Raw genomic sequence first — 26,318 nt, 5'->3', positions numbered from 1 at the left:
ATTTTATATGGCATTAACGTATATACATTTATCGCTGACTACAAACGCTTATGTTCACCCATGGTACTTAGGACATAACTCTGCATCATCAGCTAGGTCAGTCCTTAATGTCTTGCCAACAGTGAGGATAACAGTAAGAGTGGGAACATTTGGGGATACGACTCTGACAAATTCTGGTACGAGAAGCTCACCTGATAGTGTTGCTGCATTTCCAATAGTCTGCTCTTCCCTTTAAAGAACTAGTGTATTTTACCACCTTCCAGTAGAAACACCATACACACCGGCTTACTTTCCTTCATTTATTCCCTGTAGTCTCTGCCATTCACATGATTCCCTCTTTGGCTCTTCTCTTCTTTCCTGAGGTTCCTCGGGCCTTCCAGGGTCTTGAAAGGGAACTAGTCATTTAGCTCCTTTGGTGGCACTCTCAATTTAATCTGTTGCTGACACCACATACGATATGCAACTTACCTCCTTTTCACATCTCTTTCTCTTTCCTGTGCACTTAACAGGCCGTTTTCTTTAGATATTAGAACATGTCAGTATTCCTGTTTTAAATCAACCTTCTGTCAAATGACCTTTGAATAAAATACAGTTCTTACCTTCTACTTGTCCATGTAATATCCTTTGCCCTTTCTGATCCACAGCTCCAGAGACATGAGGAACATCTTTGTTGGGCTTCTCAGACATACTCTGTTAAAAGTAGCATCAGTAATGAGTTGCGTGAAGACTTCCTAAGCCTTTTCCGAGAAAAGTTCTGAATTTATGATTTTAATAACAATCAGACTTACAAATAAGGAAAATGTATTCAACACCAAAACATTTAAATACAAAACCTCATATATGCTCTCTTGATTCAGCGTCCCTTTGAATCTTCATTTGGCTATTGACTCTCTAAACTGATCATGGAAGGCCAGAATAAATACTTTCAAAGGCAGAAGCCTGGCTTGTATATGCACATTTCAAAAAGGAACTAACAAAACACCTTCCTTTGCATTCCTGACCAAAATAAAAGGACATTTGAAATAAGTTTTGAAACAAATTCTTTAAAATGTACTTGCTATAAATGAAAACTGCTTCTAATCAAATGGCAGACATTTGTTTCAGTGTCAATTCACACCTCACATGATCAGAAACTTTGGAGTATATCATGTTGAGTATCAACCAAACACTGTTGTAGCTGCTGCTTCGTTTAGGGAAACAAAGGCTTGACCTTTTTCTTGACGAAAGAAGGGTTGGATCGAATGGCAAAGTAGTAAGAAAAAACTTTTCTGAAAATCACGGTGAACTAGTAGCAGAAACAATGTAGATATAGGTATGGAACTCTTCACAATGTGTAGTAAGCATTCAAACGGCAAGTATAAGAACATGTATGTCTTAGTCACTCATTTCCCTATGCACACTCTCTTTTTTACACACAACAATAATAATGATTATGATGATGGAGTGAGCCTTCCTACTTCTTGGTGACTCCAAGACATTGGAGTAAAATGATGATCCGTGGTCCTCTCTGTCCAGAATGTCCCTCGCCACGGTCTACACGACTGGTCCTTCTCATCTTTCACTTGGCACCTTTTGCCACTCTCAGATCTTTTCCGACTACCAAAATTCCCACTCCCACTCTCATCCTCATCCTCACTACAAACGCCCCCCCAATTTTCTCTCAACTAACATTGTCCATTTCCTATCGATGAAGCCTTTATAGTGACTTATAACGGATTGCTGTTGACTTACTTTTCTGCTCCGACCACAACAACCTAAACCCTCCACTTGTACACTCAGTAGCTAACTGCTTCGTACGTACTCAGTATACAAGGACCAAGTAATTAAGGTCAAAACATTTACACTAATCTCACTGAGAAGATCTCAAAAGTACCAAATCACTCTACCGTTGACCCTTGAACAAAGCAAGGGTTACGGGCTCTGATGGCCATGCACTCGAAAATCCACAAATATCTTTTGAAACCTCAACACCAAATCAAAAAAACAAAAATGCCTACTGAATTTCCTACTTTAGAAGCAATTACACTTAGAAATCAAAAAGTATATATGTATTGAAAACCAGAACATTACAGCAGAAGCGCTTGTATACGCTCTCTAGGTCTAATCTACCTTTTCGGCCTCATTTGGCCACTGACTCTGTACACTGAGCATGGGAGGTCAGGGTTAGGATAACGGAATGCTGAGCTTACCAACAATATACACAGTCGATTAATGCATGTTTCCCCTGTTATATGTATTACATACTGTATCCTTACACTATCAACTGAAGAAAAGGTTACTAAGAAAATCGTAAGGGAGGGGTGCTGGGTGGCACTGTCGGTTCAGGGTCAGGCTCTTGACTTTGGCTCAGGTCATGATCTAGACTTCCTGAGTTCAACGCTGGCAGTCTGGAGCCTGATGAAGATTCTCTCTCTGCCCCCGCTTCCCTACTCACGTGCTCTGTCCTCTCTCTCTCTCCCAAAATAAATAATTAAAAAAAAAAAAAACCAAGACGAAAAAGACAATCATATGGAGGAGAAAATACAGGATGGTACTGTATTTATTGAAAAGTAATCTGTATGTATGTGGACTCCCACAGTCCAAACCCATCTTGTTCAAGGGTCCAACGTATACCTATATGATGTCTCCACTAAGAGTTTACTGGAACTTATTATAGCCCCACATGAGAAAATCAAAAGCCCATTCTAACTTTGCCATTCTTTTCTGGACACTAGGGCCATTTTATTGGCCTTCGAACATCTTCCCATTGAAAACAAGTATTCTTGGGGGGCCTGGGTGACTTAGTCGATTAGGCACCCAACTTTGAAATTGCGAAAAAGAAAGTAAAAGGTGGAGGGGGAGTTAAGATGGCAGGGGAGGGGATCAGAATTTCCCTTGTCCCTCAAACACAGCAGTATTGAGGTCACAACACTTGGAATGCCAGGAATACAGGCTGCAGAGGGACAGAAAAATCTCCACAGGTGCAGAGTGACAGCTTGGCGGGACAGAAGGGTGTGTATGCGAATTGGGAGAAATAAAATGGGCAGCACAGGCATGGAGTGGGGGAAGCCCTTTGGTGGAGAAACGAAAGGAAGGTAGAGAGAGAGGCTGTGGGAAGTGCCTTTGGATATGAGAAAGCCTGTCCGGACCACAGACCAAGGAGAGGCCCAGAGAGCCAGTTTCTACTTTGCAAAACCGCCTTAGAGGCTGAAAAAACAGTATTTTCAAGGTGGCCAGACTTTCTCTAGACCAGAGCTACCACCTCCCATGCCTGGTTTGGAGGGAGCCGCCCCTAGGCTTGGTAGCAATCTCAGGGCTACACTGGGAGAGAACACCTTGAGTACGGTGGAAAGGGGAGGTATTGCCCTGCCCAAGGGAAAAAGACCGTGCAGGCACGAGCCAGAGGCCCTCTGTCCACTGGGCAGAGTGGCGCAACTCCACTACCAGGTCCGAGCAAAGCGGGATCCTACAGGGTTTTGAATCCCAGCTCAGTGCTCAGGTGGCACAGGGGACTGTGCAGCAAGGCAAGCCGGCTCCCCAGGCTATTCCGTGAGGAGAGCCTAGACAGTGAGTTTTGAGACACCTCGTGTGGGCAGGAGAGATTGGGGTGTCGCCATTTCTCTCCCCATGACCAACATCGTGGGGCTTCAGGGAATGGACAGTGAGCCTCCGTGGAGGCAGGCCCATTACACCAAACCCTGACTCTCTGTGCCTCGTAACTGCTTCTCTATAGGAGTGAGACTGACACTGATGGGACCAGACAGCCCGTCGTCTAGACCAGCACAGCCACCAGTCCCAGGCACCAATAGACAACTCTCCTCCGGTTTTCTATCTTAGTTTGTTTGTTTTCATTTGAGTTATTATTCTTTTGTCTTTCCTTTTCTTTTTTAATGTTTATTTCTTTATTTGGAGAGAGACAGAGAGTGAGTGATCAGGCAGAAGACAGGCAGAGAGAGGGAGAGAGAGAGAATCCGAGCAGGATCCATGCTCTCACTGCAGAACCTGATGGGGGTTTCGAACCCACCAACAGCGACAACATGACGTGAGCCAAATGCAAGAGTCGGACGCTTCACCTACTGAGACACCCACGCGCCCATCTTTTCTTTCCTTTGCTTTCCCTTTCTTCTCTTTTCCCTTTTTCCTCTTTCTACTCTCCTCTTTCCTCGTCTCCCTTTGGAAACAGCCTAGTAGTCTCGAGTTGACGTGGGTCAAAGCTAATTATATCTCTACATTTATCTGTATATCTTAATATATACCTGTATATCTATACATAGATAGATAGATAGATAGATAGAGATATATCTATATATTTTTCTCCCTTTGTTCCTCTGTTCTGGTTCTTTGTGGGTTTGATTGTGCATTTTCTCTATACTTTTCTAGATCTCCTTCTTCATTTTCCTCCCTCTCTTTCTGGATTAAGCCCTAGAGCTCCTTTGAGTCACTGCCTGGTCTTTTTTTCCACTCCAGTCATTTCTCTTTTTGTTTGGGCTAAGGATACTTCACCACCTTCTTCTCCTTTTTCCCAGGATTACTTCAACCAACAAATCTAAGCACACCTGGTGGAAGGCCCAGACCGCCACTCCAAGTAGCGGGAACAGTAGCCAAAGACGCACCGAAAGAGTGCACACAACACACTCCAAAAACATTTGTTCAACTGCCAGGCCCTGGAGCGTGTAGGAGCTCTTTTTAATATAGTAGTACTCGCAGGTGTGGGACACAGAACAAGCTATTAACACACATAAAGGGCAGGAATCTAGCCAAAACGACGAAATCGAAGAATTCTCCTCAAAAAACATTCCGGGAAGAAAGGACAGCCAGAGAAGGGCTCAAAAGACACAGAAACAATATATGTGAGCACATTTTTGGAATGACACTCATAAGACGCATAGTTGCGCTTGCAACCACGCACAGAAGACAGCAGACAATCTACTGCTTCAGAGATCAAGGACCTAAGGAATCGTCACGATGAACGCTGAAAATGAAATGGTGTAAAGGAGATACAAAGTAAACTAGATGCAGTGACAGCAAGGACGGGAGAAGCAGCAGACAGAATGGGTGAACAGAAGATCCAATGGTGGACAAAGATGAAGCAGAGAAAGGAAAGGAAGGAAATGACTAGATCACGAGGCAGGTACTAGAGACCGACGTGATTCGGTGAGATGAAATATTAGCCACATCCTACGAGTCCCAGAAGAAGACGAGTGAGAGAAAGGGGCAGAAGGTTGTTTTGAACAACGTATAGCTGAGAGCTTCCCTCATCTGGGGAAGCAAACGGGCATGCAAGTCCTGGCGGCACAGAAGAATTCCTTTCCAAATCAACAAACCCAGGTCAACACCACGACATGCCATAGCGAAACTGGAAAACTACAAAGATAAGGAGAGGATTCTGAAAGCAGCTAGGGACAAACGGGTCTTATTCGACAAGGGAAGACACATAAGGGTAGCAGCAGACCTGTCCAAAGAACCTTGGCAGGGCAGAAGGGAGGGGTAGCAAACGGTCAATGTGCTGAATGGGAACATCTGCGGCGAAGAATCCCTTCCCCGGCAAGGCTGTCATTTAGAATAGAAAGAGAGAGAAAGGCTTTCCCAGACACACAAACCCTAATGGAGTTCATGACCACTAAACCAGCCCTGCAGGAGATCGTAAGGGGCGACTCTGTGAGGGGAAAGCAGCAGAGACTACAAAGGACCAGAGGCCTCACCAAAAGCATGAAACCTTCAGATAACACAATGACACTAAATCCATATGTTTAACTAATCACTCTGAATGTGAATGGACTCAATGCCCCAATCAAAAGACACAGGGAATCAGAATGGGGAAAACACAAAACAAAACCAAAGAACAAGATCCATCTATATGTTGTCAACAAGAAACTGATTTTAGACCCCAGGACACCTCCAGATTCAAAGTGAAGGTATGGGCAACCACCTATCATGCTACTAGAAGTCAAAAGAAAGCTGGAGTCGCCACACTTCCACCAGAAAGACTAGATTTTAAACCAGAGACTGTAGGAACAGATTCAGAAGGGCATTGGGTCACAACTAAGGGGTCAATCCATCAAGAGGAGCTAACACTTGCAAATGTTTATGGCCCCAAAGTGAAACGCCCACACATATGAATCGATTAATCACAAACATGATTAAATGTATACATACAAATGCCATGATTGTAGACGACTTTAAGACTCCACTCATGGCAATAGGCGTATCGTCAAGGCAGAAAATCAGTACGGAAACACAGATCCAATGTGTCATTGGACCAGATGTATTCAGATATACATAGATATATATGGGCCTAATATATATGCATTTATATACATGGATATCAACACCGATATATTAAGATCTTTTCATCCAACGGCAGTAGAACGCACATTCTTCTTAAGTGCACATAGAACATTCTCCAATGACTCCAAGTGACATCCTGGGTCACAAAACAGCCCTCCACAAATATAAAAGGACTGAGATCATACCTTGCATATTGTCAGATCACAACAACGAGCACTTGCTCATTCTTTCTCTCTCTCCCTCCCTTTCCAAGAGAAATACAAACATTTCAAAAACATTTAGCTCAGCCCCTTCCAAGAAAGAGAAAAACAAGAATAATAAACCTTGTGGGGCAATGAGTCCTGGATGGAAACCACACACAGACAGTAGAATTCCATAACCAATATGTTGACAATGGAGTTGACAGAAAGTGATGTACTAAAAGAACAGACACTAAAAAAATACTTTCTGCAAGGACAAATTAGGGTAGGGGTAAACCATTAAAAAAGAGCCTGGTGCGGGGAACACGTATGTGGCACAGTCAGTTCAGCATCCACCTTCAGCTCATGAGTCATGATCTCACGGCTTGTGGGTTTCAGCCCCACGTTGAGCTCTGTGTTGACAGCTCGGAGCCTGCAGCCTGCTTTGGATTCTGTGTCTGCCTCTGTCTCTGCCCCTACCCCGCTTGCACTCTGTGTCTCTCTCTGTCTCAAAAATTAATAAACGTTAAAATTTTTTAAAAAAACGTAAAAAGCATGGGGGGAGAAGAGGGAAAAAGAAACAAACAAACAAAAAAAACACATGACCAATCAATCAAGCATGAGCTTAAGACAAAAAAGAAAAGGAAAAATGTGAGCAAAAGAAGGTAAGTGGAAACAACATGCATTTTTCAACAGGTACATAAGTAGGATTGGGAATATACTATGAACAATAGTCTCTTTTGAACCGTTTAAAGATATATGTCTCTCTCTATGTGTGTGTGTATATATATATATATATATGTGTGTGTGTGTGTGTGTGTATGTATATATATGTGTATACATGTATGTGTGTGTATATATATAAGTGTAAATATATATGTGTATGTAACTGTATATTATATATATATCTCTATCTCTATCTCTATCTATACCTATCTATCTATCTATCTATATCTATATCCATCTATCTATCTATCTATCTAATATTTATGTTAGAGAGAGGCTTTGATTCACAGTATATCCCTAATAATACTGACTCTTATCACTCTACAGTTATCTGGTTATAAATGCTGTAATAAATAATTTAATTTTTTTCACTATAAATAAACTGTTCAATTCCTGGCATCTATCGCTTCCGAAAAGCTAGAAATTATTACTAGACTAACAAAAGAACAGAAAAAGAGAGGTTCCTAACACGTCAACATTCACTATGGAGAAAGAATTGGGAATGAGAATTCTAGGAAGAAATGGGAACCTTCAAAGGATGTGTGTCATGGGACACAGATGGGGTTACACAAGCAAAGGCTGAGGACTTTTTCTCTGCAATGTTAAGCTCACAATAGGAGGATACTAAAAATATACTGTAACCTTCTTTCTTATGTAACTCCTGATTCCTCAATAGAATTCATTTGCGTTTATACATGTTAGACACTAAAACAGAATATAAACTGAAGCCTGACTTTTTAAATTCACATATTTAATTGTGATATATCATGCGTATTTTGTTACTTTTCAAACTCCATTCTACGGAATTCCATTTCCCTACTCATTTATTCACATTCAAAAACCATGACATTGCTTCTTCCAAGCAAGACGTTATTCTAGGAGCTCCAGGACTCAAACAAGTGTGTTTCCTAACCTCCAGGAGCTTATCATGACTGAGGGGCTTTGAAATGAATACTGAAATAAATATCAGATGTCTGAAGCTTTAAATTTTAGAATCTGACACAAGGACTGGGAGGAGATAGTGTTCAAAGCTACAATAGGAAAGATTTCTGAAATCAGAAAGTTGACAACTTGGCTATGAAGAGCCTCTGCTCATAGAGCTACTCTTTTCAGCAAAATACGTATTCTTCGGGGAGATGCACAATTTTAACTTACTCTTCATGCAGTTATTTGAAAACTACAGGAGAACAGCTTTGTAAGGTAAATGTTGAGAAATAATGTAAACATGTAATTTCTACATTTTCTAATATTATTTTAGTCTAAATGTAGAACAAAGGATAGAGCCAAAGGAAAATCCTGTATGTCACTAAAATAAAACTTGCCTTGGGCGGGGGGGGGGGGGACCTGCAATAGATACTTGGACCCCATCAGGTTTCATTTAGGCATGAGTATTATCAGTCATGTTACTATCACAGTGAGAATCCTTATCCTTAAGCAAATGTCATATTGCCTCCCTGATGGGAAAGCTTTTCCCAATATAATATGACGGTCATTATATATTTTCCAGCCCATTCTTTTATCAGCCTCCACCTGTACGATTTACCAAAGTACAACAAAACAAAACAAAACATTCAACGTGTCATGTATCTGTAAAGTGGTTTGTTCTTGCTAACTTTCCATGACACACATAAAATGATGATACACAGGCTCCTCTTAAATGTTCAGAGTAAATAAGGGAGAAAACTCAATTCAGAGCAGGAAAGTGAGTTTCACAGGAGGGTACTTTACCTTGGTCCCAAAATCTAAGACTTGGCTAGATGATGTAGACCATGAATCATCAGGAGCAGGTTTGTCGGAAAGCCTTTAGAGCAAAAAAAATAAAAGAAAAACATGTTCATTCATTTAACAACACAATTTAAAAAAGTTAAGGGAAAGGTCGCCTATCTGTTTATTGCACGAAGTTTCTTGGTATCATTAAAATTGGCCTCTGGTTTTTTCATTAAGTTTTATTTTAATGCCAGTAATCGCAACATCCAGAGTTATCTTAGTTTAAGTTGTACAATATAGTGATTCACCAACTCCATACTCACCCCGTGCTCATCATGACAAGGGCACTCCTTCATCCCCATCATCTCTTTCACCCCTCCCACCACTCACCTCCACTCCGCAACCAGCCGTTTCTTCTCTGCAGTGAAGAGCCTATTTCTTGCTTTCTCTCCCCTTTTGTTTCCTCCCTTTGCTCGTTTGTTGTTTCTTAAGTGCTACATGAGTAAAATCATATGGCATTTGTCTTTCCCTGACTTTGCTTACCATATTACACTCAGGCTCGATCCAGGTGATTGCAAACGGCAAGATTTCATTGTTTTATGATTGAGTAATATTACAGTGTGTGTGTGTGTGTGTGTGTGTGTGTGTGTGTCTGTGTATGGATATACATATACACACACACATACATTCATATAGGGCTTCGTCTTGGTTCACTCAGCTGTCAATGGACGCTTGCGCTGGGTGTTGGAAATAATGCTGCAATAAACACAGGAGTGTGTGTGTCCCGTGGAATTCGTGTTTTTGTATTCTCTTGGGTAGTATCCACGAGTGCAATTACTGGATCATAGGAGAGTTCTGGTTTTAATTTTGTGAGGAACCTCCATACTGTTTTCCACAGGGCCCGCCCCCATCTGCATTTCCTCCAACGGTGCAAGAGGTTTCCTTTGTCTCCACATCCTCGCAAACACTTGCTTCTTGTGTCTTGGAGTGTAGCCATTCTGACAGGTGTGACGTGGTATCTCGTTGTAGTTTGGGGGAGCATCTTTTCATGTGTCTGTTGACCATCTGTATGTTGTCTTTGGAAAAGTGTCTGGTTATGTCTACTGCTCATTTGTAAACTGGGCTCTTTTGGAGGGGGGTGATGTTGACCTGTATCCATTTTTTAGACATTGTGGATACTAACCCTTTACTGGATTTGCAAAACATTTCCAAATTTGTTCTCCCATTCCAGAGGTTGCCTTTCGGTTTTGACGGTTTCCTTCACTGTGCAAAAGCTTCGTAGGTTGATATAGTCCCCAAACTTTATTCTTGCTGTATTTCCCTTGGCTCAAGAGACATAACTAGTAAAATGTGGCTACAGCCAAAGTCAGAGAAATGACGGCCTGTGCTCTCTTCAAGGATTTTTTTTTGTTTTTATGGTTTCAAGTCTCACACTTAGGTGTTTAATTCATTCTGAGTTTATTTGTGTGTATGGTACAGAAATTGGTCCAGGTTCATTCTTTGGCATGTGGCTTGTCCAGTTTTCCCAACACCATTTGGTGAAGAGAATGCCTTTTCCCCACTGGATAGTCGTTCCTGTGTGTAGAAGATGAACTGACCATACAGTGGTGGATTGATGTCTGGGTTTGCGGTTCTATTCCACTGAGCTATAAGGCTATTTTGTACGCCAGTACCCACCATACTGTTTGGATTACTACAGCTTTGGAATAGAACTTGAAAGCTGAGATTGCGATACCTCCAGGGTTCCTCGTTTTCAATATTGCTTTGGCCGTTCAAGGTCTTTTGTGGTTCTATACAACCTGTAGGCTTGTTTGTCTAGCTCTGTGACAAATGCTGTTGGTATGGTGACAGGGATTGCATGACATCTGTAGATGGCTTTGGGTAGTGTAGACACTTTAAAAATATGTATTCTTCCCATCTGTGAGCATCGGAGGTCTTTCTCTTTCTTTCCGTCACCTTCAATTTCTTTCATCAGTGTTTTACGCTTTCCAGAGTACAGGGCTTTCACAATTTGGACCCTGTTTTAAAAAAAAGCTTTCTGTTCTCTATTTGGCCTCGACCTCTCCTACCCTGTGAAATCTCCAGGAAAGACCCAGTCTGAGTTTCCATAACCAAATGTGACAGGCAGACAATGCTCTGAAATGGTTGAAAATGAAATGTATAAACGTTACCACAATGACTTCTCACCTCACATCTGTCAGAATGGCTCAGTTTCAACACACAGGAAACAACAAGGGTTGCTCAGGGTGTGGAGGAAAAACAACCCTTGTGCACCGGTCATGGGATATAAATTGGTATCGCCACAGTGAAAGCCACTAAGGAGGGGCCTCAATGAATTTACAACACAAATACCACAGGATCCAGTGATTCCACTACTGGGTATTTATTTACCCAAGGGAAATGGAAGTACTAATTTGAAAAGATATATGCACCCCTATCTTTATTATAGCATTATTTACAATAGACAAGATACGGAAGCAACCCAAGTGTCCACCAATACATGAAGAGACCACACACACACACGCAGACACACACACACACACACACACACACACACACACAAGAGACATGCACACACTGAAATATTACGCAGCTATAAATGAGAATGAGATCCTGCCATCTGCAACATCATGGATGTACCTAGATGGTATGAGGGTAAGTGAAATAAGTCAGACAGAGAAAGACAAATCCTATATGATTTCACTTCTGTGTAGAATGTAAAAAGGGGAATAAATGAACAAACAGAGCAAAAGCAGAAACAGACCCATAAATGCAGAGATTTGACTCTTGCCAGAAGGGAGGGGAGGTGGGGGGATGGACAAAGTGGGTGAAGGGGAGAGGGGAGTTCAGGGTTCCAGTTATAGAATGAATAAATCACAAGGCTCAAAGGTACAGCATAGGGAATCTAGCCAGTGGTATCGTCATAGCATCATACATTAACAGATGGGAGCTACGCTTATGGCGATCACGGTGAAACATCCAGAGTTGTTGCATCACATATTACCTTGTGTGTCAGGTAGACCTCCGTTTAAGTAAACGTATCAAAGTTTCGGTTTCTATGTTATGAGTGGTAGTACTAACTCGAGATGGAAAGAGTCAAAGTTCCCAAGGCCAACATTGTTCCCACACTGGTCTTGCCTTATTTAGGTCCATAATAACTAGCAAGACATTCCAAGCCTTCAGGGGCATTCAGCTACCCAAGGACAGAGACTGTGATCAAAATGGTCCTGGTAGTTGTGCCTCTGTTTCTCTATACGCTGCCTGACTATTTTCTTCCCTATGAGCTCCCACTCCTATATCACTCTTCGGCACGGTTCTGTGGCATCCCCCAACCTTTCAATCTTTAGCCTATGAAGCCACACACACCTACAACAAGGATGGGCTCAAATGACCGAGGGTAGGAACCATGTCCTGCTCCTGGAGAACAAGCTAACTGGCAGTCTCAGTCATCCACACAGTCACCTCAACATAGGCATGTTATCACCGATCCAGATGAAGCTCCCTTACTGATTTGACAAGTCAGTCCTACCCCTGCCCAGCCCTACAAGTACATGGGAAGGGCATCACAGATTTAGGAAAAGAGGTGGAGTGAGGAGACAGCTTGCCTTGGGCCATACATCCCTGATGCTCGGAATCTCCACCCCCCACCCCCAATTCCTTGAGAGGATCTAAGCTATCCTCCCTCAGTTGGGGTGGAAGTAGGGGATATCATATTTCTATTTGCTGTAAACAGACTCTTCCCAGCTGCTCAAATGATTTTTAATCTCTCTCATCAGAAAAGCTGAGGTATGCTCGCACCTTCAATGAAACCAACGCACACAAAAGCAGAAACCTGGTCACGACCCTCTTGAACTCTCTATTTGAATATGCCTTTCTAAACAACTCCCCTAATCCTGGGTCCTTCGTTCTTGTCATTCACCTTTATCTCACTTGGCATAAACCCCCATATTCTGACATCTTTTCTCAAACTCGTATTCCTAACCAACTCAGTGTTGTTCTCCTTGAAACCTGGTCTCCTCTGCTAATTCGATTCTTACCCTCCTGCACTGTATTCATTAGACCAACTCCCCAGCTTTCTATTATTAAAACAGTTGCCTGCAAGATGAAGACAAAAAGAAGGAAGAAAGGAAAGAAAGACAGAAAGAAAAAAAGAAAACCAGAATGTAAATCGCATTTCTGTCACTTATCATATCCAAATAGGTCACTTCAATCTCTTTTGAGTTTCAAATTCTCCAGGGAAACAACCATTGGGCAAGGAGCTGAAACATAGGTTGACGTACCAGAGGGTGTTTTGAGGAATTAATGTCTGTGGTTCCGTAAATCTTGAGACCCTAAGTGCTTTTGATTTGGCCTCTAGAAAAACGGAGAGTCCTTCGCTGGCCGAAGTGGGGAAATTTTTGGAAAAAAAAAAAAAAAGAAGAAGAAATAGCAAGGAAACCAGAGAAGAAAGTCAAAAGGCAAAAACAGAGTACAAAAAGTCATGGGGAAAAAAAACTGCAAAAAAACCCAAAAAGCTTCCTAGAACTAGACAAGGGTACTAGCCCAAAGGGAAACCAGCCTGGGAACTTAGGCAACAGAGAATCATATAGCAATATCCTCAAAATAGAGAGTGAGTTTAATTAACGTAACATGGTCTACAACTAGATATCCTTGTTTTACAGAAAACTCATTTGTCTCAAGAAGAGGGGATATCACTACGTCTAAGGACTTGCCTGACGACATCTTGCTTATTATGTAAAAGCCTTGACACCATGGCCATAGCTGACATCCACCCTAAAATCTCGGATGGTAAAAACAAGGGACGAGTTACCACTGCACTAATGACTTGTGTTAGCACTAGTGGTCAAATACATGAGGCCAAATGCTTGGCCTCACCTGGGTTCTTAAGCAAACCCTAAATTCGTGTTCCGACATCATTATCTTTGACATTCTGAGTTGATCTGCCCTAGGATCTGTATCTTCATCTCCGTGCTGCTGAGGAACCAGAGAATGGATGCGGAAGCTTCAAGGGCTGACGGGCAAAGCCCCTCAGCTACCCGTTAACTATGGAAGCATGGTCGAGTCATCAACCTCCCTGAACCACAGTTGCCAAAGTAATAAAAAGTAGGCTACAATAACACAGCTACTTTGCAAAGCTGTACAATGACTATAGAACTGAACAGATGGTACCCATAGGATACAGTGTCTGGTCCAGCGTAGAACACGCAACAACTGGTTTTGTTCTCTGCGTTCCCTTAGGAGACACATAATTTTCAGTTCATTCATTCCCTTTCCTTTCCTTTCATTATCCGTTTCATTTCATTTCATTCCTTTATACTTTGGGAGTGAGTGCACACAGAAATCGGGAAACATATCCCAAGGAGGCTGTCAGCGCAAACCCCGGCGTGGGGCTTGAACTCACAAACCTGAGTTGAAGTCAAGAGTCACACCCTGAACCCACTGAGCCACCCGGGTGCCCCAGCAAATGTCAGTTTTACAAATCCATAAAAATCCTACCTGGCTATAGAATCTTCCTCAGCATTCTTATCTGCTCCTAAAGAAGAAAGCAAAATACATGTGAAATCAACAATCGAAAAACTAGAGGAAATTACAAGTGTACGGCTTACGATTTGTGAAAAAGTATTGCTTTGGGACCACACCTGGAAACCACACTACACTGAATGGTAATTAGACCATTCGTAGGCTTAAAGCACTAAGAAATCTTACTTTCTCCTCTATATTGACCAAAAGCAAGAATGGGTTTTATCAGAATTTGACACCTACAGGGGAACTGATGTTTACAATGGCCATCACTGACCGACTCTATGGCACTGGAGGCAACTGGTAGCGTTAGGAGAATGATTATCATGAGCGGCCAATGTCAGACTGAAACTAGCATGATTTTTCTGGACTTCCACTCCTAGAGGAGTTGAAAGAGAGTATCTTTATTTTGCGGGAACACGGCAGAACTTCCCCAGCTCTTCAGCAGACACTCCTCAGTCTTAGGAGGAAACACCCCCTCACAACGTGTGCTCTATAGCCATTGTACTTTGCAGCATGGCCAAACCATAGCAAACAGACTCTCCCTGGCCTTATTTCCACTGGCAAGGCAAGAAGGAAAGATTTGGCATTCCAGTTTGATATCGTTCTAACCTCTTGAGGCTGTCTCCTTCCATTGCTAGAGAGTCTATCTAGACCCACCGCACATCACAGAGGAGGAGGATCCCAATGTGAGTGCTCTGTAGTGGTTCATGATGTCATTTTTCTCAACCCTCCCCATTAGGTGACACACATCTAGAGAAATCATACTTTTTTTCATGGGAGGCAGAGGCCATCAGATCCTCTACTGATGAGCAACTAAACGAAACAAAGGGCAAAGAATAGCTTGAATGCCTACATTCAATTGCCAGGATATTTTCACTTTCTAAACATTCAAAGACATCCACTCTATGATTCTAACTATATGACACCTGGAAAGAGCAAGGCTATGGAGCTAAGGGTTGGGGTGAACGTAGGGATAAACGGGCACAGCACAGAGGACTTTTAAGGCAGTGCAACTCTTTCACACGATACCACAAAGGTGGATTCACATCATTACACATTTGTTAAAACTCATAGAATGTATAACACCAAGGCTGAACACTAATGCACATTAGAGACTTGGCCTCCAAATGAACAGTTCGTGTCCGGAGAAAATGCACCACTGTCGTCAGGGTGCCTGGGTGGCTCAGTTGCTTCAGCGTCCAACTCTGGATCTGAGCTCAGGTCATGATCTCACCGTTCATGGGATCAAGTCCTGCATCAGGCTCTGTGCTGACAGCACAGGATTCTTTCCCCCCTCTCCCTCTGCCCGTTGGCTGCTCACACGCATGCATGCTCTCTCGCTCAAAACTAAAGCAAGGAACTGAAAAACAAAAATCCTACTAAAAATGGACCACTGTCGTGCCAGATGGTAACAGCAGGGGAGGCTAGGCGTGTACGGGAGCGCGGTATGGTATATGGAGACTCTCTGTACTTCCTATGATATTTTGCTGTGAACTTAAAACTGATGTCAAAAATCAGGCTTATTAAATGTATGAAACAACAAAAACAACAAAATATGGTATCCATTGAAGCTACTCTTAGCATATACTAACTCATGATACAGTCACCTTGAACATTAAAATAGAGATCAAAGTAACACAATAGGGGTACTGTCTCCCGTTTGGAAGTATATGAAAATGCATAAACAAAACACAAAAATACAACAGTTATTTGTATACTTAGGCAAGAAAACAATTGATGAATGTGATCCGAAATCTTATACCTACAAACAGGGTTCAGCACCATAGGAATCAAACCTGGGATTTCCAGATAATTAAGAGATTTTCATTCTAATTTTAAATCAAAAATTATTATGTTGATCACACCTAAGAATCATAATGAAAGCTTAATCACAGAAAAAAATAAAAAGATGATAATGACCTAATATTGCCCTAGTACTTTTTACACAAATACCTACTTCATATGGATGATGAAACTGAAACCAGTACCATGGTAACCGTCATGTTACTTGCTAGTAAAACAATTTGAAGACACCACCAAAAATGACGTCAGGGCTATAATTCCTATGCAGAACAGATTTCACCCAGCAGGCCGAAGATGGCTACCCTCAGAACATCCTACTTGAATGACTGGCCCTTGGCTGTTCCCTGGGATCTTGGATTTAAGGAGGGTTCCCACCATTCCCTAGCTGGTTAAGAGTGGTTCACTGTGCCTAAGTGCTGCTACACTCAATGTGCTTAAGGCCGTACACTTGATTTCCTTTCTGGAAACCTGGAATTTTGGGACATGCTAAGGAGAAGATGCCTATGTGATTAGCATTTGATGAAAACCTCGGGCACTGAGTATCCATAAGCCTCGTACTGGCCCACAACATTTCACTTGTGCTGTCCTAATTTCATGCTGGAGGAATTTAGCACATCCTGCCAACTCCATAGAGAAAGGATTCCTGGAAGCCTGCGCTTGGTTTCCTCTGGCCTTTCACCCCGTGCACCATTGCTCGGTGCAGATTGGCCTTTCTAGCCTGTCCCCATACCAATCCACACGCATGACTACAACTATATGCGGAGTCCTGTGAGCTCCTCTAGTGAATCATCAAATCTGGGTGTCACTGGGATGCCTCTAACACAACTGCACTTTGTGAAATTTTATTGTTTGGGTTGATGTCTTACACGTGGTTACAGTCAGAAGGTTATGTCACAGAATACCTTTCCTGGAATCTCTTTTCTTGGTATTTGACTTGAAAATTCCTACATCCCTATATATCCATTTGAAGAAAGGTTTAAAAGGAATACATGAAATCATGATGTCAGAAAGTGTGAAACAAGCAACAATCTTATTTTACTCCGAAAAGAGAGAGAGAGAGAGAGAGAGAGAGAGCAAATCCTGGTGATTGCCCCTATGTTCTACCATATAAAAGTTCTCTGAAATATGAAAAATCAGTTAATTTTCTCCAACTACCTAGGACTTAGTTCATTTTTCTGGCAGATAGGAATCAAAGAAGTACCAGGGATCATTCTACAACAATCAGAACTGTCAGACAGAATATGAAAACATACTACTGATTATAGTGTGCTTTTGTTTCTTTTCCTTATTTTCCTAGAACGTTAAAAATATAGTTCACCTATTAAAGGCAGTTATTGCCAAAGTAATCAAAAGTCACAAATACGGCATCCAAAATGTCCGATGCGTTATCTTGATGTCTCCTTATGTGACCCTCCTTCCAATTCTCTTATTTTGCCCTAAAGGATACTACCGTATGAAGTACCCCCATTTTATATGGCATTAACGTATATACATTTATCGCTGACTACAAACGCTTATGTTCACCCATGGTACTTAGGACATAACTCTGCATCATCAGCTAGGTCAGTCCTTAATGTCTTGCCAACAGTGAGGATAACAGTAAGAGTGGGAACATTTGGGGATACGACTCTGACAAATTCTGGTACGAGAAGCTCACCTGATAGTGTTGCTGCATTTCCAATAGTCTGCTCTTCCCTTTAAAGAACTAGTGTATTTTACCACCTTCCAGTAGAAACACCATACACACCGGCTTACTTTCCTTCATTTATTCCCTGTAGTCTCTGCCATTCACATGATTCCCTCTTTGGCTCTTCTCTTCTTTCCTGAGGTTCCTCGGGCCTTCCAGGGTCTTGAAAGGGAACTAGTCATTTAGCTCCTTTGGTGGCACTCTCAATTTAATCTGTTGCTGACACCACATACGATATGCAACTTACCTCCTTTTCACATCTCTTTCTCTTTCCTGTGCACTTAACAGGCCGTTTTCTTTAGATATTAGAACATGTCAGTATTCCTGTTTTAAATCAACCTTCTGTCAAATGACCTTTGAATAAAATACAGTTCTTACCTTCTACTTGTCCATGTAATATCCTTTGCCCTTTCTGATCCACAGCTCCAGAGACATGAGGAACATCTTTGTTGGGCTTCTCAGACATACTCTGTTAAAAGTAGCATCAGTAATGAGTTGCGTGAAGACTTCCTAAGCCTTTTCCGAGAAAAGTTCTGAATTTATGATTTTAATAACAATCAGACTTACAAATAAGGAAAATGTATTCAACACCAAAACATTTAAATACAAAACCTCATATATGCTCTCTTGATTCAGCGTCCCTTTGAATCTTCATTTGGCTATTGACTCTCTAAACTGATCATGGAAGGCCAGAATAAATACTTTCAAAGGCAGAAGCCTGGCTTGTATATGCACATTTCAAAAAGGAACTAACAAAACACCTTCCTTTGCATTCCTGACCAAAATAAAAGGACATTTGAAATAAGTTTTGAAACAAATTCTTTAAAATGTACTTGCTATAAATGAAAACTGCTTCTAATCAAATGGCAGACATTTGTTTCAGTGTCAATTCACACCTCACATGATCAGAAACTTTGGAGTATATCATGTTGAGTATCAACCAAACACTGTTGTAGCTGCTGCTTCGTTTAGGGAAACAAAGGCTTGACCTTTTTCTTGACGAAAGAAGGGTTGGATCGAATGGCAAAGTAGTAAGAAAAAACTTTTCTGAAAATCACGGTGAACTAGTAGCAGAAACAATGTAGATATAGGTATGGAACTCTTCACAATGTGTAGTAAGCATTCAAACGGCAAGTATAAGAACATGTATGTCTTAGTCACTCATTTCCCTATGCACACTCTCTTTTTTACACACAACAATAATAATGATTATGATGATGGAGTGAGCCTTCCTACTTCTTGGTGACTCCAAGACATTGGAGTAAAATGATGATCCGTGGTCCTCTCTGTCCAGAATGTCCCTCGCCACGGTCTACACGACTGGTCCTTCTCATCTTTCACTTGGCACCTTTTGCCACTCTCAGATCTTTTCCGACTACCAAAATTCCCACTCCCACTCTCATCCTCATCCTCACTACAAACGCCCCCCCAATTTTCTCTCAACTAACATTGTCCATTTCCTATCGATGAAGCCTTTATAGTGACTTATAACGGATTGCTGTTGACTTACTTTTCTGCTCCGACCACAACAACCTAAACCCTCCACTTGTACACTCAGTAGCTAACTGCTTCGTACGTACTCAGTATACAAGGACCAAGTAATTAAGGTCAAAACATTTACACTAATCTCACTGAGAAGATCTCAAAAGTACCAAATCACTCTACCGTTGACCCTTGAACAAAGCAAGGGTTACGGGCTCTGATGGCCATGCACTCGAAAATCCACAAATATCTTTTGAAACCTCAACACCAAATCAAAAAAACAAAAATGCCTACTGAATTTCCTACTTTAGAAGCAATTACACTTAGAAATCAAAAAGTATATATGTATTGAAAACCAGAACATTACAGCAGAAGCGCTTGTATACGCTCTCTAGGTCTAATCTACCTTTTCGGCCTCATTTGGCCACTGACTCTGTACACTGAGCATGGGAGGTCAGGGTTAGGATAACGGAATGCTGAGCTTACCAACAATATACACAGTCGATTAATGCATGTTTCCCCTGTTATATGTATTACATACTGTATCCTTACACTATCAACTGAAGAAAAGGTTACTAAGAAAATCGTAAGGGAGGGGTGCTGGGTGGCACTGTCGGTTCAGGGTCAGGCTCTTGACTTTGGCTCAGGTCATGATCTAGACTTCCTGAGTTCAACGCTGGCAGTCTGGAGCCTGATGAAGATTCTCTCTCTGCCCCCGCTTCCCTACTCACGTGCTCTGTCCTCTCTCTCTCTCCCAAAATAAATAATTAAAAAAAAAAAAAAACCAAGACGAAAAAGACAATCATATGGAGGAGAAAATACAGGATGGTACTGTATTTATTGAAAAGTAATCTGTATGTATGTGGACTCCCACAGTCCAAACCCATCTTGTTCAAGGGTCCAACGTATACCTATATGATGTCTCCACTAAGAGTTTACTGGAACTTATTATAGCCCCACATGAGAAAATCAAAAGCCCATTCTAACTTTGCCATTCTTTTCTGGACACTAGGGCCATTTTATTGGCCTTCGAACATCTTCCCATTGAAAACAAGTATTCTTGGGGGGCCTGGGTGACTTAGTCGATTAGGCACCCAACTTTGAAATTGCGAAAAAGAAAGTAAAAGGTGGAGGGGGAGTTAAGATGGCAGGGGAGGGGATCAGAATTTCCCTTGTCCCTCAAACACAGCAGTATTGAGGTCACAACACTTGGAATGCCAGGAATACAGGCTGCAGAGGGACAGAAAAATCTCCACAGGTGCAGAGTGACAGCTTGGCGGGACAGAAGGGTGTGTATGCGAATTGGGAGAAATAAAATGGGCAGCACAGGCATGGAGTGGGGGAAGCCCTTTGGTGGAGAAACGAAAGGAAGGTAGAGAGAGAGGCTGTGGGAAGTGCCTTTGGATATGAGAAAGCCTGTCCGGACCACAGACCAAGGAGAGGCCCAGAGAGCCAGTTTCTACTTTGCAAAACCGCCTTAGAGGCTGAAAAAACAGTATTTTCAAGGTGGCCAGACTTTCTCTAGACCAGAGCTACCACCTCCCATGCCTGGTTTGGAGGGAGCCGCCCCTAGGCTTGGTAGCAATCTCAGGGCTACACTGGGAGAGAACACCTTGAGTACGGTGGAAAGGGGAGGTATTGCCCTGCCCAAGGGAAAAAGACCGTGCAGGCACGAGCCAGAGGCCCTCTGTCCACTGGGCAGAGTGGCGCAACTCCACTACCAGGTCCGAGCAAAGCGGGATCCTACAGGGTTTTGAATCCCAGCTCAGTGCTCAGGTGGCACAGGGGACTGTGCAGCAAGGCAAGCCGGCTCCCCAGGCTATTCCGTGAGGAGAGCCTAGACAGTGAGTTTTGAGACACCTCGTGTGGGCAGGAGAGATTGGGGTGTCGCCATTTCTCTCCCCATGACCAACATCGTGGGGCTTCAGGGAATGGACAGTGAGCCTCCGTGGAGGCAGGCCCATTACACCAAACCCTGACTCTCTGTGCCTCGTAACTGCTTCTCTATAGGAGTGAGACTGACACTGATGGGACCAGACAGCCCGTCGTCTAGACCAGCACAGCCACCAGTCCCAGGCACCAATAGACAACTCTCCTCCGGTTTTCTATCTTAGTTTGTTTGTTTTCATTTGAGTTATTATTCTTTTGTCTTTCCTTTTCTTTTTTAATGTTTATTTCTTTATTTGGAGAGAGACAGAGAGTGAGTGATCAGGCAGAAGACAGGCAGAGAGAGGGAGAGAGAGAGAATCCGAGCAGGATCCATGCTCTCACTGCAGAACCTGATGGGGGTTTCGAACCCACCAACAGCGACAACATGACGTGAGCCAAATGCAAGAGTCGGACGCTTCACCTACTGAGACACCCACGCGCCCATCTTTTCTTTCCTTTGCTTTCCCTTTCTTCTCTTTTCCCTTTTTCCTCTTTCTACTCTCCTCTTTCCTCGTCTCCCTTTGGAAACAGCCTAGTAGTCTCGAGTTGACGTGGGTCAAAGCTAATTATATCTCTACATTTATCTGTATATCTTAATATATACCTGTATATCTATACATAGATAGATAGATAGATAGATAGAGATATATCTATATATTTTTCTCCCTTTGTTCCTCTGTTCTGGTTCTTTGTGGGTTTGATTGTGCATTTTCTCTATACTTTTCTAGATCTCCTTCTTCATTTTCCTCCCTCTCTTTCTGGATTAAGCCCTAGAGCTCCTTTGAGTCACTGCCTGGTCTTTTTTTCCACTCCAGTCATTTCTCTTTTTGTTTGGGCTAAGGATACTTCACCACCTTCTTCTCCTTTTTCCCAGGATTACTTCAACCAACAAATCTAAGCACACCTGGTGGAAGGCCCAGACCGCCACTCCAAGTAGCGGGAACAGTAGCCAAAGACGCACCGAAAGAGTGCACACAACACACTCCAAAAACATTTGTTCAACTGCCAGGCCCTGGAGCGTGTAGGAGCTCTTTTTAATATAGTAGTACTCGCAGGTGTGGGACACAGAACAAGCTATTAACACACATAAAGGGCAGGAATCTAGCCAAAACGACGAAATCGAAGAATTCTCCTCAAAAAACATTCCGGGAAGAAAGGACAGCCAGAGAAGGGCTCAAAAGACACAGAAACAATATATGTGAGCACATTTTTGGAATGACACTCATAAGACGCATAGTTGCGCTTGCAACCACGCACAGAAGACAGCAGACAATCTACTGCTTCAGAGATCAAGGACCTAAGGAATCGTCACGATGAACGCTGAAAATGAAATGGTGTAAAGGAGATACAAAGTAAACTAGATGCAGTGACAGCAAGGACGGGAGAAGCAGCAGACAGAATGGGTGAACAGAAGATCCAATGGTGGACAAAGATGAAGCAGAGAAAGGAAAGGAAGGAAATGACTAGATCACGAGGCAGGTACTAGAGACCGACGTGATTCGGTGAGATGAAATATTAGCCACATCCTACGAGTCCCAGAAGAAGACGAGTGAGAGAAAGGGGCAGAAGGTTGTTTTGAACAACGTATAGCTGAGAGCTTCCCTCATCTGGGGAAGCAAACGGGCATGCAAGTCCTGGCGGCACAGAAGAATTCCTTTCCAAATCAACAAACCCAGGTCAACACCACGACATGCCATAGCGAAACTGGAAAACTACAAAGATAAGGAGAGGATTCTGAAAGCAGCTAGGGACAAACGGGTCTTATTCGACAAGGGAAGACACATAAGGGTAGCAGCAGACCTGTCCAAAGAACCTTGGCAGGGCAGAAGGGAGGGGTAGCAAACGGTCAATGTGCTGAATGGGAACATCTGCGGCGAAGAATCCCTTCCCCGGCAAGGCTGTCATTTAGAATAGAAAGAGAGAGAAAGGCTTTCCCAGACACACAAACCCTAATGGAGTTCATGACCACTAAACCAGCCCTGCAGGAGATCGTAAGGGGCGACTCTGTGAGGGGAAAGCAGCAGAGACTACAAAGGACCAGAGGCCTCACCAAAAGCATGAAACCTTCAGATAACACAATGACACTAAATCCATATGTTTAACTAATCACTCTGAATGTGAATGGACTCAATGCCCCAATCAAAAGACACAGGGAATCAGAATGGGGAAAACACAAAACAAAACCAAAGAACAAGATCCATCTATATGTTGTCAACAAGAAACTGATTTTAGACCCCAGGACACCTCCAGATTCAAAGTGAAGGTATGGGCAACCACCTATCATGCTACTAGAAGTCAAAAGAAAGCTGGAGTCGCCACACTTCCACCAGAAAGACTAGATTTTAAACCAGAGACTGTAGGAACAGATTCAGAAGGGCATTGGGTCACAACTAAGGGGTCAATCCATCAAGAGGAGCTAACACTTGCAAATGTTTATGGCCCCAAAGTGAAACGCCCACCCATATGAATCGATTAATCACAAACATGATTAAATGTATACATACAAATGCCATGATTGTAGACGACTTTAAGACTCCACTCATGGCAATAGGCGTATCGTCAAGGCAGAAAATCAGTACGGAAACACAGATCCAATGTGTCATTGGACCAGATGTATTCAGATATACATAGATATATATGGGCCTAATATATATGCATTTATATACATGGATATCAACACCGATATATTAAGATCTTTTCATCCAACGGCAGTAGAACGCACATTCTTCTTAAGTGCACATAGAACATTCTCCAATGACTCCAAGTGACATCCTGGGTCACAAAACAGCCCTCCACAAATATAAAAGGACTGAGATCATACCTTGCATATTGTCAGATCACAACAACGAGCACTTGCTCATTCTTTCTCTCTCTCCCTCCCTTTCCAAGAGAAATACAAACATTTCAAAAACATTTAGCTCAGCCCCTTCCAAGAAAGAGAAAAACAAGAATAATAAACCTTGTGGGGCAATGAGTCCTGGATGGAAACCACACACAGACAGTAGAATTCCATAACCAATATGTTGACAATGGAGTTGACAGAAAGTGATGTACTAAAAGAACAGACACTAAAAAAATACTTTCTGCAAGGACAAATTAGGGTAGGGGTAAACCATTAAAAAAGAGCCTGGTGCGGGGAACACGTATGTGGCACAGTCAGTTCAGCATCCACCTTCAGCTCATGAGTCATGATCTCACGGCTTGTGGGTTTCAGCCCCACGTTGAGCTCTGTGTTGACAGCTCGGAGCCTGCAGCCTGCTTTGGATTCTGTGTCTGCCTCTGTCTCTGCCCCTACCCCGCTTGCACTCTGTGTCTCTCTCTGTCTCAAAAATTAATAAACGTTAAAATTTTTTAAAAAAACGTAAAAAGCATGGGGGGAGAAGAGGGAAAAAGAAACAAACAAACAAAAAAAACACATGACCAATCAATCAAGCATGAGCTTAAGACAAAAAAGAAAAGGAAAAATGTGAGCAAAAGAAGGTAAGTGGAAACAACATGCATTTTTCAACAGGTACATAAGTAGGATTGGGAATATACTATGAACAATAGTCTCTTTTGAACCGTTTAAAGATATATGTCTCTCTCTATGTGTGTGTGTGTATATATATATATATATATATATGTGTGTGTGTGTGTGTGTATGTATATATATATGTGTATACATGTATGTGTGTGTATATATATAAGTGTAAATATATATGTGTATGTAACTGTATATTATATATATATCTCTATCTCTATCTCTATCTATACCTATCTATCTATCTATCTATATCTATCTATCTATCTAATATTTATGTTAGAGAGAGGCTTTGATTCACAGTATATCCCTAATAATACTGACTCTTATCACTCTACAGTTATCTGGTTATAAATGCTGTAATAAATAATTTAATTTTTTTCACTATAAATAAACTGTTCAATTCCTGGCATCTATCGCTTCCGAAAAGCTAGAAATTATTACTAGACTAACAAAAGAACAGAAAAAGAGAGGTTCCTAACACGTCAACATTCACTATGGAGAAAGAATTGGGAATGAGAATTCTAGGAAGAAATGGGAACCTTCAAAGGATGTGTGTCATGGGACACAGATGGGGTTACACAAGCAAAGGCTGAGGACTTTTTCTCTGCAATGTTAAGCTCACAATAGGAGGATACTAAAAATATACTGTAACCTTCTTTCTTATGTAACTCCTGATTCCTCAATAGAATTCATTTGCGTTTATACATGTTAGACACTAAAACAGAATATAAACTGAAGCCTGACTTTTTAAATTCACATATTTAATTGTGATATATCATGCGTATTTTGTTACTTTTCAAACTCCATTCTACGGAATTCCATTTCCCTACTCATTTATTCACATTCAAAAACCATGACATTGCTTCTTCCAAGCAAGACGTTATTCTAGGAGCTCCAGGACTCAAACAAGTGTGTTTCCTAACCTCCAGGAGCTTATCATGACTGAGGGGCTTTGAAATGAATACTGAAATAAATATCAGATGTCTGAAGCTTTAAATTTTAGAATCTGACACAAGGACTGGGAGGAGATAGTGTTCAAAGCTACAATAGGAAAGATTTCTGAAATCAGAAAGTTGACAACTTGGCTATGAAGAGCCTCTGCTCATAGAGCTACTCTTTTCAGCAAAATACGTATTCTTCGGGGAGATGCACAATTTTAACTTACTCTTCATGCAGTTATTTGAAAACTACAGGAGAACAGCTTTGTAAGGTAAATGTTGAGAAATAATGTAAACATGTAATTTCTACATTTTCTAATATTATTTTAGTCTAAATGTAGAACAAAGGATAGAGCCAAAGGAAAATCCTGTATGTCACTAAAATAAAACTTGCCTTGGGCGGGGGGGGGGGGACTGCAATAGATACTTGGACCCCATCAGGTTTCATTTAGGCATGAGTATTATCAGTCATGTTACTATCACAGTGAGAATCCTTATCCTTAAGCAAATGTCATATTGCCTCCCTGATGGGAAAGCTTTTCCCAATATAATAT

At 42.0% G+C, this 26,318-nt stretch overlaps 1 protein-coding gene across 1 annotated transcript in view; it reads right to left on the bottom strand.

Annotated features, from left to right (window-relative positions):
• Positions 1 to 26,318, bottom strand: part of LOC122478370 (ankyrin repeat domain-containing protein 26-like) — a gene marked incomplete at its 3' end in the record, with an annotated part of 140,411 nt that overhangs the window by 78,497 nt on the left and 35,596 nt on the right. Inside the window, exons 8-11 of the mRNA XM_043572009.1 lie at positions 18,271 to 18,361; positions 14,376 to 14,412; positions 8,901 to 8,973; positions 600 to 690 (exon numbers count right to left, since the gene is read on the bottom strand). Coding sequence (XP_043427944.1) covers positions 600 to 690; positions 8,901 to 8,973; positions 14,376 to 14,412; positions 18,271 to 18,361 — 292 coding nt within the window. The remainder of the gene's footprint in view (positions 1 to 599; positions 691 to 8,900; positions 8,974 to 14,375; positions 14,413 to 18,270; positions 18,362 to 26,318) is intronic.

This window comes from Prionailurus bengalensis, unplaced genomic scaffold, assembly GCF_016509475.1.
Source record: "Prionailurus bengalensis isolate Pbe53 unplaced genomic scaffold, Fcat_Pben_1.1_paternal_pri Un_scaffold_55, whole genome shotgun sequence".
NCBI classification, from domain to species: Eukaryota; Metazoa; Chordata; class Mammalia; order Carnivora; family Felidae; genus Prionailurus; species Prionailurus bengalensis.
Note: the sequence above shows the minus strand (reverse complement) of the source record. Positions and strands in the feature narration are given on the sequence as shown.